At 40.3% G+C, this 17,456-nt stretch overlaps 2 protein-coding genes across 8 annotated transcripts in view; one reads left to right on the plus strand and one right to left on the minus strand.

The window, feature by feature from the left end:
* The first annotated feature begins 625 nt into the window (after positions 1-625).
* LOC105266517 (huntingtin-interacting protein K) lies at positions 626-1,463 on the plus strand. Its single transcript, XM_011304734.1, has 3 exons — positions 626-859; positions 1,035-1,142; positions 1,225-1,463. The coding sequence occupies exons 1-3, from the start codon at positions 704-706 to the stop codon at positions 1,318-1,320; spliced, it is 360 nt and encodes a 119-aa protein (XP_011303036.1). The 5' UTR covers positions 626-703; the 3' UTR covers positions 1,321-1,463.
* Positions 1,464-2,707: 1,244 nt separating this feature from the next.
* Positions 2,708-17,456, minus strand: part of rdx (BTB/POZ and MATH domain-containing protein rdx) — a 41,330-nt gene continuing 26,581 nt past the window's right edge. For 4 of the 7 annotated variants that reach the window (XM_011304738.1, XM_011304739.1, XM_011304740.1 and 1 more), the window contains 6 exons: positions 8,369-8,513; positions 6,159-6,280; positions 5,633-5,784; positions 5,381-5,520; positions 5,123-5,300; positions 2,708-5,021 (listed from right to left, as the gene is read on the minus strand). In XM_011304738.1, coding sequence (XP_011303040.1) covers positions 4,555-5,021; positions 5,123-5,300; positions 5,381-5,520; positions 5,633-5,784; positions 6,159-6,280; positions 8,369-8,513 — 1,204 coding nt within the window. In that variant the 3' untranslated portion in view covers positions 2,708-4,554. Of the gene's footprint in view, positions 5,022-5,122; positions 5,301-5,380; positions 5,521-5,632; positions 5,785-6,158; positions 6,281-8,368; positions 8,514-13,874; positions 13,899-14,794; positions 15,582-17,456 lie in introns of those variants that run through there. The other 3 variants (XM_011304735.1, XM_011304737.1, XM_011304742.1) reach the window with 3 other exon arrangements.

The raw sequence follows: 17,456 nt of genomic DNA on the forward strand, positions 1-17,456 counted from the left end.
AAAAAAAAAAATGAATGACGGCGGGATCGAACCCGGGCCGTCGGCGTGATAGGCAAGCACGTTACCGCTAGGATAACGCACCATTACAATAAAATAATTTCGTTAGGAGTATATATTTTGCAAAAGTATCGTTTTAAAAAATTGTTAATTTATTAAATTCACAGGATATCTTTCCGCTTTTCAAAAATTCAGTGTTTAAACGATATTTAGATTGATTAGCCAATTAAAAAAAGAAAAAATTGTAATTATTTTAAAAAAAAAATGAATTTTGGCAGGATCGAACCCCAGCCGTCGGCATGCTAGCCGAGCACGTTACCGATAGGACAACGCGCTCTTTGTAATAATCTGTTTCAATAGGAGTATATCTTCTACATATTGAATAATTTTTTTCATTAAAAATTCCACAAAATGTGGCTTCCCCCTTCCACTCGTTCTACAGGCGGCTAAATTCCAGTTAAACAAACAAAAAACAAAAAGCATTCATGCCGCAGAAAATAAAATTCACCCCGTCGACTTGATGGACACCCCAGCATTGCGTGGGACGCCCTCCCTCTCTTGGGGTGCAGTACTACGATGCCGCTGGGGTCACTCAAATCCCCAGAACTGAGCCTCTACTTTAGTCAATTCTCTTTGCTCTGTTGTATGATGGCCAGCATTTGAAAAAGGGACTTTGTCGTGTGTGTGTGTTTAAATAATTTTGGGGATGGCAGACGAGGATATTAATGGAGATTCTGATGAGGTGCAGCAGGAGAAATCACAGAAAAAAGCTGCCAAGTATGATAGTGGAGCTGCTGACCTCGAGAGAGTGACGGATTATGCAGAGGAAAAGGAGATATCCTCGTCTGATGGATTCTCCAATGTGAGTAATAATTCGTTTGATCCACGTGTTCTACTCTGAACTGAATAAATACACGAATTTTACTCCACTCGCTACATCAACTTTTTTATCGGAGGAATAGAGCTGTGAAGGAATAATGCAAAACATTTTTTTTTAAACATAACCTCAATATTTCGTCTGGTTGATTCTCATTCAGGCACTTAGCATAATTGGAGATCGGCGGAATAAGGAAGCAGCTGAAAAAAAGGCCAAGGAGAAGGAGTTATTGAAAGTTTCTATTAAAAAGGAAGACGTTGATCTCATTGTGAGTTCTACATCAGAATTTGAATTAGTGGATACATTAATTCAATCAGGTTGAATAAATATGTATCTTTTAAAATTTGCAGATGGGAGAGATGGAAATAAATAGGAATCTAGCTGAAAGAACTCTCAGGGAACACAGGGGTGATGTTGTTCAGGCCCTTATAACATTAACCAATTGATAAGAATCGCCACAACTCGCAGTAATTCATTTAATTGAATAAATAAACTCTCTACTTTGTTAAGAATCAAAAGTGAGCCAACAACTCGAGGACGCAAATTCCAGATGTGAATATTTATTAATAATAACGAGGTACACATCAGACACGTTTGATTTATTGAATTGATTACCCGTTATATGATATCTGAGGTTTTTTGGTCAAACTTACCATGATGATTTGCTCTTATTGTTCTTCAGCTGCTATCAAAAGAAAATATAGTGGAGCAATTAAAATAAAGAGGTGGGTTGAATGATTAAATTACGTTCGTTCTCCGAAAATTTATATAATGAAAATGTAATTTTATTTGATGCGGTGCAATGACGTAAAATAAATGGAAAAATGAACGTTGTATGAGCTGGGATTCAATGAACAGCTGAGATGCAAAATCATTAGCAATTGCCACTGATGATATTTCTGACGTCACAAAAATAATAAACAAAAATCCGGAAAATAATGAAAAGGAACAAGTTTTATATTTACCTAAATGCATAAACTGGAAGGTGTAACGAAATAAAAAATGATAACCAGTGGCAACAACTGTCTTGCTAAAACGCTGATTTTTATGATGAGGTAACACTTGTCTTACATGTACTTATAGTTTATCAATTTATCCAGTCATACGCTCATATATTCTTGCTGCAGTTTTCAATTCTTCATTTTTTTTCTCTCCTGGACTACAATTTTACACAATTCTGTTCGTTCAATTAATTAGCCCATTTTTCTCAGAAAAACGAAAAAGGCAAACAAATCGACTATTACAAATTTTCGTTTACAATTAATTTTCTTACTTCGGCATTTCACATTGTCCGTCAGTCCCAAAGTGACACTTTTGACAGCACGAGAATTAATGAAAAATTAACAATTCGGCGGCAAAAAAAGTGAAACACCAATCCAACAGCTTTGTGAATTGTTAATCAATTTGAGAACAATATCACGGTTTCACTCGCTTCGCCGCTGAATTATCCACGTAATGTCGAATTTTTAGGGACATTTTCACAGTCTACAAAAAAAAAATGAAATAAAAAGAGAAAAACGACGAAAAAAAAAACTGATCAGTGTCAATAATTCCTACGCTACAGCTCATAATAATAGTACTGTTTTGACCATTATAAAATAGATAGGAGATATGTACAATAAGCCTAACTTCGAGTGTGCTTAAAACGTGTTTTTGCTTAATTCTTTCCGAAGACAGGGGAGGGTCTTTGGGACCGGCCGAAGATTCAATAATTAATTAAACGGGATTAATCGACACATCTGGGGGATCATTGCATAGTAACTTTTTGCCTGGGTAGGAAAATGGGAGTTACAATCGGACTTATCACAGAATGTATGGCATTAATCTTCGTCATTTATTAATATTATGGTATAGGGGTGTTTTTTTGTTTTTCTTTTTTCGTTCAATGAAATTGATAAAACTAGGTTCGGGAAGCCAGCATAGTACTAAAACGACAATTATTGTTTTTATATGATTTTTCAAATCTTTGTTTCTGGATTTTTGTCTCTCTTGGTTGCCCATAATTCAGTTATTCACGACATACAACTGATTTACTTAATCCTCATTTTTTTTCCTTCCTGCGACTCGAGATTTAGTTACACAAAAACGATTAGTAGTTTGGACTATAATTGACTAACGTTTATTTATACAATTCATTTAAATTTTCTCATTTCCATCATTCCGTTGTCAATTTTCCATCCTTCAATAATTTCTGATTTGCCTCGAAACCAAAAAAATAAATTGCTGAGAAAAATATTATTCACACACATTATGGACAACCCTGAATTTCCTCGACGTGGAATCAAATAAACTCAACGAATAATAGATCGAATCACTTCAATTGACTACGCAATAGCCACCAAAAAAATTAACTCGAGAGAAGAGAATGCCAATGGGAAATGACATAAACAGTGTCACTGATGTTAAATTTCTCCTCTCTCTAGGATTGTTAGTAAACAAATCTCGATGTGACACAATTCAATGGGACTGCAGACACAGAAAAAAAAAAATATACAAAAATACGGAGCAGAGTGGGCCTGGGGTAAATGGGCACAGATTGCGTAGTACTTTAATAATAATCATAGTAATAGTCATATTAAGAGAAAGAGATCATAAAAAACACTAACTAGAATCATTTCCCCTTTCTTTCTGGAAGAGTTTTGAACTTCTCATTCATCATTTTTATAATTAAAAATCACTATTAATGAATAAACAAAGTGTCCCCCTCGAAACAACCACCCAAAATCAAACAATGATGATTTGTATCCAATAAGTTCTAAAATTAATCTTCCTCTATGACGTGAGGGCAGAGAGGGGCCAGACACAATTTGATCCATGACAGAGGAACCAAAGTGTTATCATCGTCGAGAGCCCGACGCCTTTATCACAACTTCTTGTGTGTCGGTACGTGGCAACATGGCGAAGTACATCATCTCTATCCACCCTTGAGCTTTCCCAAAACCCTACAGATGTGCTCCAATTTTTCTACAAGTCACGTCAGAATCCAAATTGTCTTTTCCACCATTTACCTGTCCAGTCTTTCAACTTATTTTTCTTCCTCTTCCATCTTGACATCTCCTTTACTCTCCGTTGCAATTCCGTATTTTTGAAATCACGTTTACTGGAGTGGAATGAAACACATCCGAAGAATTAGGAGCAAAGGGCGGAGACGATAGTTTTTTGCTTCTATTTATTTTTCTGGAAATGGAGAAGAGAGGGTGGGAGGGGCGTTGCATCTCTGAGAGGTGGGCGAGCGTGGTGGGTTCATTCTTTTACTGTATATCTGGGGCTTCTATGTCTCGTGGCATTTCGTTGCACGGAGTCTTTGTTATTTACTTAGTTTTTTTTTCTCAACTTTTTTTTTGACACACTACCGACACTCACTGAACACAAGAGTCTGGCGTGGGTTCGCCTATCTCAGCATCTGCATCATTTTGTTACTTTGTTTTCATATTTACGGTCTCTTCATCATATTCTTCTTCTTCTTCTTCTTCTTCTTTTTTTTTATATTTTTTCATGATTTTTCATATATTTTTAGTTGGGCATGTTGAACTTTCGGACAACGAAAGGGCGCACTAGGGAACATTGATTTAGCACTACTCTCAGGATTCGTCACTGTACAGAAAAAAGAGAGTTCATGAGGGATGTAGGTGGGGCGGTGATGACACTGTTGTCGTGCCCGGAATTAGAGGTGACTGCTTTCAGCTCTGCTTAACTCGCTTTCGCGGTGGTCCAATTGGTGGCATTTGTTGTGTTGCTAGTGCGCGAAATGCTTCCGCAATTAGGTGGGGATGAGAGTTCACCATGGATTTAAAACCAGTGGTATCCATCACGTCTGTTGCGTGTGTATTGATAAAATCTATGGCCTGCGCCTTGAGTTGATCGGCACTGTGAAGATCGGCAAGAATGAGAATGTCAGCAGCATTTTCAATGGCTAAACTCGTACATAATGCCTCCTCGCACATTACTTTGAGCCTCTCAAGTGCGTATTTGTCAGCAGCAGCCAACAGATCGTCCGCCATTTTTCCAAGATTATCCGATTTGCCCGTGTAGATAAATCGGAGCATTTCCCTCAGTACCTCGTGATCCACATCAGTTATATCGACTCGATTCTGCTTGCGCTCCTCCATTTCGTGCTCGAACATTGCAGAAAATACAGGACTGCGCGCTAATAACACCAGAAATATCGATATTAATATCTCTCTTGGGAAATTCTCCCGCCAGCATGAGAGATTGAGAAGAAAAAAAAGTGTGTGAGAAAATATAAACCTGCTAGAATCGCTTTGTGCGCTTGGAACTCCCTCCCACAGACAGTCAGTGTGACATCACTGAACTTTTGACTCTCAAATAGCGAGCCAAGATCCTCAGGTAGCCTGCATTCAGGCACTTTGAACTGTATCGTATTACTTTGTCCAGAGAGATTGACACTATCTGCCACCACACTCACCTGAATAATCAAAAAGGATCGTGCAAGTTAGTACAAACATTATCGTCTGTACGATATTAATATAGCAACAAGTAACATACAAAGGTATATACCTCACAGAATATCGTGAGTTTGTCGTCTGGTAATAATCCATTGGCCTCATCGAGCAAGAAGTCTCTCCTTATGAATTTTTTGAAGCCCCAGTCTTTACCCTGGACAAACCTGTAGGCCCGTTGGCTCTCTGGAATGGAAATTAACAATTCTTCCACTTTATAATTCCCCTCAAATCATCAAATAAAATATTATTACTCTGCAATCAATGACAATTTGACATTCAAATTTTATTCACTCACCCATAGCTTTGGTTTCTTCTCTTTTGGCATTAAGAATTGAAAATTTGAACTTTGCTCTAACTTCCGACTTATTGCATGACACAAGTAGCAGATATAATGATAAATAGTCCTTGCTCTCTTCGTCCAGGCCCTTTGGATTGACCCTCAAACACCTGTCAACAAAATATCATGAGAAAATTAAAAAATTCAATTGTCAATTGTCCCAGAGTGACGGAAAATCAATTTGTCGTCCATTACACTCTGTTCTCTAGATTTTGAATTTTAAACGTCGATTGAAAATGTCAGAATAACGTTGAAATTCATCGATTGGAGGCACGAGTTGGATTTAGTATCACTCAACGGTCGTGCACAATAGCTGATATTTTATAATTCCCATAAATTTGCATTAACGGTCATTGAAATTGAATAATACTGGTGCAATCGTCAATCATGGTCATATTCGCCTTTATCGCTAATGATTGATTCTGTTGACTCTTTCATTGACTTCACACGCTTTTTGTAAGTTATTCAAACAAGTAGAACTCACCATTTGAGTTTATCGTTGGCCCCCGCTGAGAATGTCGACGACTTCAACACTTCTCCCATTTCCTCACGGCAGAAGCTGAAGTTATTTATCGTCCACATGTAGCTGAATTTAACCACCTTCACCTGTACACACAAAACCTTCAAATGCAATAACCAACGTCAGAGTTTTATCTCACTCTGGAGGACAAATGTAACATAACAATCCGCATACGAGTTTCAACAGTCATTGAATGCAAGTATTTATTAATGTTTCTCATTGAGAAATTGGGTGAATGAATTTTTCAGCGTAGTATTGGAATAAAAAATTTTTTCGGCGATACATATTGGCCCGTGTAAATTCTTATCACTTGAATAATCAGTCTCTCATATACGTCGCAATAAAATCTCTTGCTGAAAACGAAAATGCAAAAGGACAAGCGCGTTAAGAATACTCAGATATTTACAATAAAACGTGTACGTCTCCCACTTTGCCACCCACCCTCAGGGTTGAATGACGTTGTCCAACAATTTCACGGTCGACTATCGTAGCAGTAGAAAAAAGAAATATAAATGAGTGACACACGTACAGTGCAAACACTCTTTAAAAAAGTATTTTCCACGTGCCGAAGTCAGGGACATTGGAATCAGTGTCTTTTACGTAAGCACTTGGGATACTTGGACAACGTGATACGGCTGTAACGGTATATCGTTGACATTCCAACGATAACAATGAGCATAATCATTGGTATTTACCCTCGGAATTAATTTATCATGACCGTTCTCGAGACGGTTCAGTCATTTTTCGCCACAATTTTCGGGGGTTTTTATATTTATCTCTCTGTGAAGTCGATTGTCTCTGGGCAATGAGAAGAGGCAAATGAGATGATGCTAAGTGAAGGAGGGGGCTAAGCCACACACCCCCCCTCTCAAAGTCAATGATCTCTGGTGTAGTGGCCTTGGCGAACGGGCCTGACTCGAGAGCCAAATCTATTGCTAATTTTTTTTTTTTTTTATAATCTGTCACCGTTGCCCCGGGTCGAACGGAGGTGGCCGGAGGTGGCCAGAGGTGGTCGGAGATGGCCGCTGGGAACCTTGATGGGCCAATGACCTCTCAGTTATCATTGGAGTCATTGCGCGATAGCCTCAATCAAAACTTACGGAAATAATGGCGAGACGCATCGATCGTTACCACTGTGTAAAGAGCCTTGAAAACATGGTTTTCCGTGTGGTGGGACTTGGCTTCGGGGAAATGGCGTGTTACAGGTGAGCGCACGTCGGAAGGGAACGCAGGAATTCATGCGGTCGACGCCCCCTCAGCCCATGTGGATGAGGCCAAGTACTTGGATAATTACTCGATTTTCGGCAAATTTCTTAATTTTATCTCCACTATTTTCTGATTAAACTGATAAAAATTCCGAGAGTTTCTTATCAGCGAAAAATGAACGAGCTGATAAAATTCGCAGAAGTAATCTCGCAACATTTGGGGCAGGTCGTTGACCCCCAGCAATTGTTCCAGAACTCGAAATTAATTAAACAGTTATTCAGTTGCATCAAACAACGAGAAACCTGAATGGATGGCCCCATAAAATCAGTAATACGAAGTAGAAGAAACTGGAGTTGAAGAGTCGTTGGTGCATTACGTAGCCAGGGGTCAGCGACCCCCCCTCTCTCGCGTTCTCCGGTGGGCGAGAAATTGGACTAGAATGATTTGGTGATTTACGGATAAATATACAGGTGAACCAGGAGAGGAGAGAGGATAAAGAGAGAGGGAGAGGGGTCGACGGCCCGCGGGTGTCGTTCAACTCTGCCTCCGTCACCGGCGCTCGCGCCAATCGGCCTTGAATCATCCTCCCGTCGATGGTGGATGCGAGTCTACGGACGTGACGCGCACGGGGGGGATTCAACCACCAGACACGCTCGTTACTTCCGCTTACCAAAGAATTTCCAACTGTCCGATACTTCACGGAGAATTATTCAACGGGCTCACTCCGTCTTTTTATTCAGCGTTTCATCTTATTTTTAATTTTTTCTTTCATTTCCACCAAATGGTGTCACTAAATGCGCGGAGGGATCTAGTTGCAGGTCATTCACTTGGTGAGCGAGCCAATTTAAAAATAGATGTACGCACTCGACGTGTTTATACGCGGGAAGAGATTCATCCGAAAATACGAAACGGTGCGGGTGCTCATTTCATTTGGACCCGTTGATTATTTTAATGAGAATGATAATTACCTGTGTGTAACACCAATTTTCGGCAACTGGAGTGTTGACTTCGGGTGGCGGAGGGCTGGGGACCCGGCTCACCGCCATACTACTGCTGCTGTGCAAGTTTGAGCTGACCCGCGACGTCTGAGGCGCACAGTCGCTCACCGCAAGTCTGTAATAACAAAAAATCAACAAGCTATTACTCCAATAATTTCCTAATCATAACTCCCTACTCATCCTTACAATATTTACAGCGTAATAAAACTAATGGTGGAATTAATATAATCGGGTGGATTTTTTGGGTCGAGAGCTCGAGGGGTCATCGACTGATTGATGAAAAATAATGGGGAGAGAGAGAGAGAAAAACGGTGAGTAAAGAAGGGAATGCAGGGCACGCGATGGTGTTCACGTGCAGCCAAGTACGGTACTACGTACTACCGTGTAGGTTAAATCACCCATCATCAAACATCAGCTCGACGCATTACAGTATTTATTATTTTTCATTATTCTTTTCACATATCGAATTAATTGTGTGATCAAGTTACAGTGTTATTTCTCAACAATCAGACTAAATCAAATAAAACATTGAAAACTTCTTCTCTCAACTCGGAGCGATAACAACGAGGCATTAAAATTCATTACGAAAGCCTTCATAAATCAAAATAATAGCTCTCAACATGAGTAAATGTGAATAATGAAACGAGATATTCGATTGAATCGATTGGAATGAATAATTGAAGAAATTGTAGAGAGAGGGATGAAATTGTGGGTAACTACAACTTTCTCGCAACTCTGTCATTACTTTTATCTGAATTTCTCGGGTGAAAGTGAAAGGGGTGGAATACGGAATATGAAAAAAAAAAAAAAAGGAATTGTCGAGGGGAGATGGGGCTGTCCTCACGTGTCTTGGGTCGCTTGCACGCAAAGTTTTTGCCCGTCGGAAACTACTTCGAGTGTCATGGAGAGTGCATTAGCCTCGCAGGTTCATCGGACCTACCGGTGGGATACCTTTTTAGTTGTTGCACATGTGTTGGTGCATGTACCCACTCAGGCCATTGCCTTTACCCGCGCATTCCCTTTATTTCCGCACTTAGTAAGCCCTTCTTACTCATTCTATTTGAATTTTTCACGCCTAAGTGGAAAATAAACACGTGATAGCCTCTGGCTTTTCACATTCTTCAAGGATGACGTTGAAATTAATGCAAAGAAAGAGATATTTGTAAAACACGAATTACGCAATGGAAATAATGTATGTAAGCACAGGAATGTCAGTAAAAAAAAATTGCTCAGTATTTGTTTACTTTGATTTTAAAGTAAAGAATTTGTAAAATAAAATGATTTTTCATAGAAAACTCCAACTTTCACCTACGTTACTAGAAAGTGCCTAATACCCTTGTTTTCTTGAGAAAATTCAGACAATTAGAAAAGAAAAAGGGAGAGGGGGCAAAAAATCAAATGGAGATAGTTGCACCTGAACGACCGAGATTGATCGGCATTAATTAATAATGAAGAAAAGAAAAAAAAAAGGTGAAAAATGACGGGTTGAATGAGTGCGGAGGCGGTTTCAACTGAGTTCGGAGTTGTCCAAGGGAAAGTAGAACGGGTGAAAACGAGGAAGTCGAGTGAAAACTGCCTATAGAGCGCTTTGGAAATGCTCGTAATTATAGTGGCAGTTGAGAGCCGTGGCTCTTGCCAAATCAACCCCAGGAATAAATACATTTCTGTGCCACTTTACTCTCCGACGCATCCCAAGCGCCACATTAATTGTTTCATTTTATCCAACACGACCAATCAATTTTCTCCACCTCCCGTGGGAAATTATTAATCCAACTCAATTGAATCGGAGATAATCGAATCAAGCCCAATAACATTTTTTTCTCTTGCTTAATCTGCAATGAATTCTGCCTGGCTAATGGCATAATTAAGGTCAGATTTTAATCAATGTAGAACGAAGAAAACTGTTTCCACATAGTACTGGTCGATTTCGATGCTTTGGAAAAAAAAATCGAGATAATAAATTGATGAAATTCACTTTCGCTTTCTTGACAGGTCATTGCTACGAATAATTATCATTGTACGCCCTAATTTTCTATTGACTTTAGGTGAATTTGATTAGCTGATAGTTTGAGAATAATTTTCGAGTGGATGTGTACATTGTACGAGGGTATTTGAAGAGTTTGATGTTGAGTGTAGATTGAGAGGCCCAATGTACCGCAGGAAAGTCAGTACATGAACATTAGTGCGCGCGCGTGAAGTCAAGGCTAGTTGGCTTTACCAAGCCCCGGGTTGTGATAAGACAAAGGCTAACACTCCTCAAGGGCAGGCACGAGACTGAGCTTCAAGCTGACACGCCACACTTGGCATTATGTTAACACTGTCGTACCTAATTTTATCACCGACTAACTCTCAAGTACAGCAACGGATTCACCTCTAGTAAAAATTAAAAATTGCTCAACTTGTTTTTTTTTATCTTTGTCTATTTTGTATGTTTAAATTATTTGGCTCGAGAGTGGAAAAATGGGCTTAGCCGGTAACGAAAGATTAAAGCTTGAACCGGTGGGGATCAGAGGCAGATAAATCAGCGTCAGGACACGTGAGATATAAATCCTAGGCTCGAGTGCACTCGCGTGTTTCGATTGCATTCAAGAGGGAGAAATAATTTTTTATTTGCCTTTTTAAAGAGTGCAGTGTATGCAGTGAAATCGATTGCCATTGGATTTTAAAATGTATCTCACTCGCCATTATTCGCAGATTAGCTGGAGTTTATGCCGTCGACTTTCCTACGGTTTTCGCTTTCGCAGGGGATAGGTAGAAGGGGCCCTCTCCTCTTGGATTTACTCTTGTACAGAGAAGCCCTCGAGGCCCATTCGATAAATCAACTCTCGCCGTATATAAATCTACCGCTATTAGTCACTATCGCACCACTTACCCCCCAACTACTATCGCTGTGAAAATTATACATCCGTGACATTTGGCTTTCTCTTCTTTTCATGAAAATTCTGTTGAGTCAAATTTTTTTTATAAAAATTCAATAAATGACACTATTGTTCCGTTCTCATTCAAATAACACACAAAGGAAAATTGATAAATTTTGCCTCATATCTCAACAATATAATGATAAGATTTATGACTTGATAATGAGCGTAACAAAATAAAGTTATCAATAATTGCATGCGTCAGGATTCGGGCGAATTCTATCGCTCTCAGTCTTCCAGTAACTGATGATAAAACAAATTCCACTGCAAGTACCACCGATTCAAGAAACCCGGTTTCTCGTTATCCGACACCGCATCCTGATGATAATAATCATCATTCCATGAAATTCATGAATCAAAATTGTTTTTCTTTACATGGTGGAGTTGACTATTGCACTCATAAATAATCAAACCTGGTAATGTCTCAATTACTAATAAATTCCAATGGAAAAAAAAGGATTTAACGACTCAATTGAATAAACTTGCAACATTTTACAGGTTTGGCAGAGTGAAAGAAACGCGATAAATAGTGACGAATGGTTAAATGGCCTTTTCAGACTTTGTAAAATGATAAATAGCATAAAAATTGAAGGAGTTCCGGATAATATAATTTTTATGAGTTTTTTCAAAAGGTAAATGGGACCAATAAAAAAATGTAGCCAAATAGTTGTAATGTCGGCGGCGGGAGTAGATAAAGGGCCTGGTATATATGCCCCCCGTAGGGCCTCTCCCAGCAAATTGGCCATGAGTCCCAAGGTCGTCCGGTATCCCACGTCCGAGGGGCAGTGGCCCCTGTACGACCGCTGAAACGAGAAGAGCGACCACAAAGAGGCAACAAGGACAAGGAGTCAAGACATTCGACCATGGTGGAAGCCTTCCTGAGCTTCACGAGAAAAATAAAAAATTCGTGGAAACGAGCAGGCAGGGGAATATTGAAAGAAAGCCAAAATGGCCGGCTATTTGGGATACATCAATGGTGTTTCCATCGAGAGACGAGATATATATTTCTTCTTTCTACTGAACCTGATATGAACCGAGGGAGCATGATTGAAGACCCGTGAAACGAGTGGGATGGGGTAATAAACAGCTTTACGGCGAATAAAACGTTGCAGTGTTGACGATTACGCAATGTTTATTTTCACTTCCGCAAAATGCCAGTTGCATCACGTGAAATATTCAACCTCTTGATATTAATTCCATAATTCAATGATGTGTGAAGTTGAGAATTGTGGAGAATTAGGGGAAAAGAAGGAATAAGGTTGATATATAGAAGGGTTAACGGTTGTAGTTTGTCCGAGAGAGCCAAGGCCCTGTACCCTTGAAACGAAGGTTAACACCGAGGACACACTCTACCCTTCCAGTTAACTCTTTTCACTCCCCCTTTTTTTACCAGTGCTTTGTGCACTGAATTTCCAGCGAATGCCGCACGCGTCACTGTCATTGATTAAAGCTACTGTGGCAATTGAATTCTTCGCTTTATCTGCCATTGAGATTGATCGATTAAATTGATTGGATTATTTGGATTTTTTAAAGGTAACGACCGAGCGTACCTTTAAAATACCCAGGGATGGCTTTCATTGGGCTCTTGGATTTGTCCTTTTGTATGTTGGGGGAAAAGGAAAAACCAGTGTCACTCGAGTGTGTGAAGAAAGAGAGACGAGAAGGTCGACGATAAATCGACAGCTGCGTCCGGCGTTGAACAAAGGACGCCCAGTTCTCCGAGAGTTTCTCAGTACAATATTTTTCTTTTTTCTTTTACATTTTATCTCCTTTTTATTTTCTCTCTTTTTATTTCCTCTACGAGTTTGAGAACTCTGGGGGCTGAATGCCGATTGATAATGACGTCAACAAGCTGCAAGTAACGACTAAACGAAAAATCATGTTCAAAGGTCGAATTGATGGTTAATTGAATTGTTTCTAGTCGGTGCGCAGTTGAATGTGCAATGGTAAAAACAAGCGAATTAAATGGGGATAATTCATGGGCTTGAGTAGAGGTGACATACTGCACGTGTTTAGTAAAAAGTGCAAAACACGGTGGAAAGGGAAATAAACAACGTGAGGCGAGAGTGCTGCCGACCTCGGAAATTGATGAAACGTGTGACACGTGGTTTAAGTAACATTATAAGTGAACTTGAGAACAATTTTAATGGCCATTTTCCGAGAATAATTCCCCTATTAAATGAATCAAGATTCTAAAATACTAAAAATGCTAGTAAAAACACTGATCGGTCATTGGAAGGCGTTATTTTATTTTTACCGTCTACTCTCGTCAATTCCCGGACTTGAATTATGAAATTATTGTGAATAAATTGAAAATCAAAAATTACAATGAGTCATTAATGAATGACCATTGCGGAAAAGGTAAATTGTTATTCTCCTCTCTCTGCCCTTCCTCAAACAGTCGTTCAACCAGTCGTTGATAGTGGACTCCGCCAATTTCCTACATTCTAATTCTGTTGCCCAGGGATTCATGCCAAAAACATACGTTAATTTTAATTCTCCTAATTTTTTCAATGTCATTTACTCGGACATTATTTTTCCTCAATTTATCGACCCACCGGAACTAGAAAGGAGTGTTTATGACCCTCCAGTATGAATCACCAGGCATGTCTTTGCCCACTGGATTGAGCAGGAAACAGTGGACAAAGTGGTTGAAGAACACCCATTCAATTTATCATTGTCCATGTGCAGAATTCACAATTCATCTCAAGTGCATCATGATACCCCAATGATTAATTCACGTGATTTTTGCTATGTTATGCTGAGAATGAATAAAACCGCGATAACCTTATCTCCGTAAACGACAAACAAAGACACAATGAATTTTAACAATAAATTTAAAAAAATCCCGTCACCCCCTGGGCACAATTGAAAATGTCATCAGTTGCCTTGAAAGTATCCAGCTGTCGTCGGAATGTTAAAACTTTCGAATAGAATGCACCGCTTTTTAAACTCCACCACTCAAACATAAATCAGTCCAAGTGCATCGAGGAAGAAGGGATGAAAAATGATGAATAGTGGAGGAATGCAGCAGGCAAGGATTATAAGTTGGGGATTTTTGGGAGATTGTTGGGGTGGATGGAGGAGAAATGAAAATAATTTGTCGGGGTGGAGAGTCTGTACAAGTCTGTACGAGGCTGTAAGAGACTGTAAGAGGCTGTTGGGCCGTAAATAACGGGCTTGAGGTTACAAGGAGGTCGATCCGGGTTTGAATCGCGGCCGATAATAATTTTCGAAGCAATTGGAGAGCTCCAACGCCGTGGCGCACGAGCTTTAACGAGGCTACGCGGCTGGTTTTGCCTTCGTATACAACAACCGCCTCTGCCCCCACTGAGCTCAACTCATTCGCACTCGACCTTAATTGTCACTCATGGATTTAACTCCTCCATATCGTTTTATATTTTCGTCCCTCCCTAATTATTCATTAACCAACTTGGAGTCTATTTGAAGGTAGTGATTGTGTGAGGATTCAACATACCGCGCCAGCGCCATCCTGACATGAGACAGTCCAGCTGGTGGTGTCGTCAAGTTATCCAGATAGGCGACCAGAGTTTTGTTGTTAAATCCCACTGGACACATGCGCACGATTTGATAATGTTAATTTTTTAGTGGTCAACGAGCCTGTCATGTCCACCTTCTACTCACTATTCTCTCCAACCACTAACAACGAGAAGCTCATTTAGATTTATTCACACTCCAATCCGTCCGCCCAATTTTTAAACGCCTACAATTGATATTTGTTATTGATGATTAACTTAGCACTGGCACACTCACTTGGTTGATTGTGGTTTTATATTTAAAATCACAAAACTCGACAACTTTAATCCTTCTGGGATTTGTACAACTGTCTTCAGGTGGTGATGGTGTCGGTGATGATGGGCTTTATCAACTGATTAAGTACACGAGGTGGAGGCTGGGTGTCATTTGAAAACTCAATAGATGATAAAAGATGGAGAGGGTTTGGGTAATCTGGCGCTTGCAGCGAAGCGGCTCGGACGACTGTATGAATGACGAGTCTGAATTCCGACTCCGACTCCGACACCGACTCCGACCTCGGTAGTGGCACGACTGAGCCAACCGCGCAAAGTCTCACCGGTTACCCCCACTTGGAGCCAATAGGTGCTTCGGGGTGGGAGGTTCGGCCGTCATCGGCTGCTGTTGGCCAGTAGTGGGGTTGTCCTAGTACTACCGCCTGGCTTCGCCCGAGGGCTTCATTGCCCCCTTCCCCACAGTACCGCCAACTCCCTCTTCCCCTGGGCACCGAGGACCCTGAGCTATTGCCGCGCAGTCGTGTGCGACTGCGACCTCGTGGCCGCTACCACCACGAGATACCACTGGCTGCTGGGTAAATCACCCCCACACACCAAATGACAAACCAGCACTCCCCAAAGCACCCTTTGTTGCCCAACTTGGCTATTTTAACGTGGCATTTCACTTATTTTCCTCTCATTATCGCCGATTTTCAGATTAAAAATCAACACCCTTTTTCACGATATTGAAAAAAAAAGGAAATTCGTTTGCAATGAGTCCTGGTATTTATAGACTGGAATTGAGTAATTTATCGATCTTGATTATCTGATTATTTTGATGACACTGAGTCTGCTCCACTTGGCTCCATCAAACAATTACAGTTATATGTTATTATATTTAAGTAATCAGCAAAATGAGAATTAACGATGTTTCGTAAGTGGTTTGTAATATTTGGTGATAACTTTGGTGTAGTCAGTGAGGTAGAGAAAAGAAGTTTATTAATAAAGGACGGAAGCAGAGCATGTGGCCCGGGGCAAAAGGTCCCCTTGACCCCCTTTAACCGGTGGCCATGGGTTTAACTCGAAAAGCTCTTTCATCCTCAATCCCTTCTATTCGTTAATTCTCACCCATTTAACCGACTTTTTTTCCCGATTTAACGTCACTCGAGGTTGGATTATTTCTTTGGTTTTGGTAATAGGCTGAGACCTCTTGTGCAGCGTTAACTGGCAAGCACGTGCACTGGCACGTGCGGCTATCGTACGTATGCGCCGGTGCACTGAAAGCGAAGGGAGACACGTACACATGTATGTACTCACCAAGACAGTTCGCTCATCGTAAACAAGAAAAGTGTCGGCTCAGTGCAATCGTTTGTATTCGCCCAAAAAAAAAAATTATTTTATTGGTATTCATACCGAAAAAAAAAATTCCATTGACAATGTTCGCTTATTCAACGGCCTTTTCTCCTCTCTCATTTTCCAAATATCATAGAATTGAAAAGATTTTTCTGAGCAGTGAACACCTTCTGATATAACAACCCGTCTATTGGATTTTGACAGAGTCAAGTCGACGATAGAAATCAGGACGAATTTCTCTGGTTTTAGGTGTGATTTTTTTTTTTTTTTCGAGAGGAGAGACTCGGCGTGTAACTTTCTCAACTTCAGCGCCGGCTGTTCGAACTGAATTAATTCGTTGATTACATCAGAATTAAACTCGAGCTCTCACTAATATATTGTACGAAATACGGTGAATTGTCATTTGAAAGTTGGAACGCTTGGGTAGATAAAGTGTAAGAATGAGTGGATTGAGTACCGAAACTATTGGGGGATGTGGAGATGTTTACGAGTGGCGAAGGTTTTTTCAAAGTACTTGGGATGGAAATGAAAATGGCCCGAGCTCCACGGTCCAGCTGTCGCAGAGACATGTCCGCCATAGAAACTGGGGCGTGTAGTTCGGTAAACGATGAGTATTCCACAATTTTCGTGGAGTTTAATTGGAATTGCCCGTGGAAAAGTGGAAAGACAGGAGAAAAAAAAATACAACAGTGTTTGGATTTTTACGAGTGACTTGCAACACACTGAATGTTAATAACTGTTGCAGACAGTATATTACCTATTAATAAAACCACGAGCACTGTTACTCCACTGTTAACGAAAGGACAGTTAAAGAGTTCTTATGCACCTCTGTGTAGACATTTCCGTCGTCTCTGAGGAGGGTTACATTGCGAGTAAACGTTGATAAACATATACTATGACCAGTGAGCACTATTGCGCGCACACGTGCTTTCTAAAGCCTATTTACGCCCGGTGGTTGCACCAGAGACCGAATCGAAATGTCTGGCTGAGGAAGGGTGAATGTGCCAACCACTACCACCAGTATCAAACCGTCCCTTT

The sequence above is a fragment of the Fopius arisanus genome, unplaced genomic scaffold, assembly GCF_000806365.1.
Source record: "Fopius arisanus strain USDA-PBARC FA_bdor unplaced genomic scaffold, ASM80636v1 scaffold00039, whole genome shotgun sequence".
NCBI lineage: Eukaryota > Metazoa > Arthropoda > Insecta > Hymenoptera > Braconidae > Fopius > Fopius arisanus.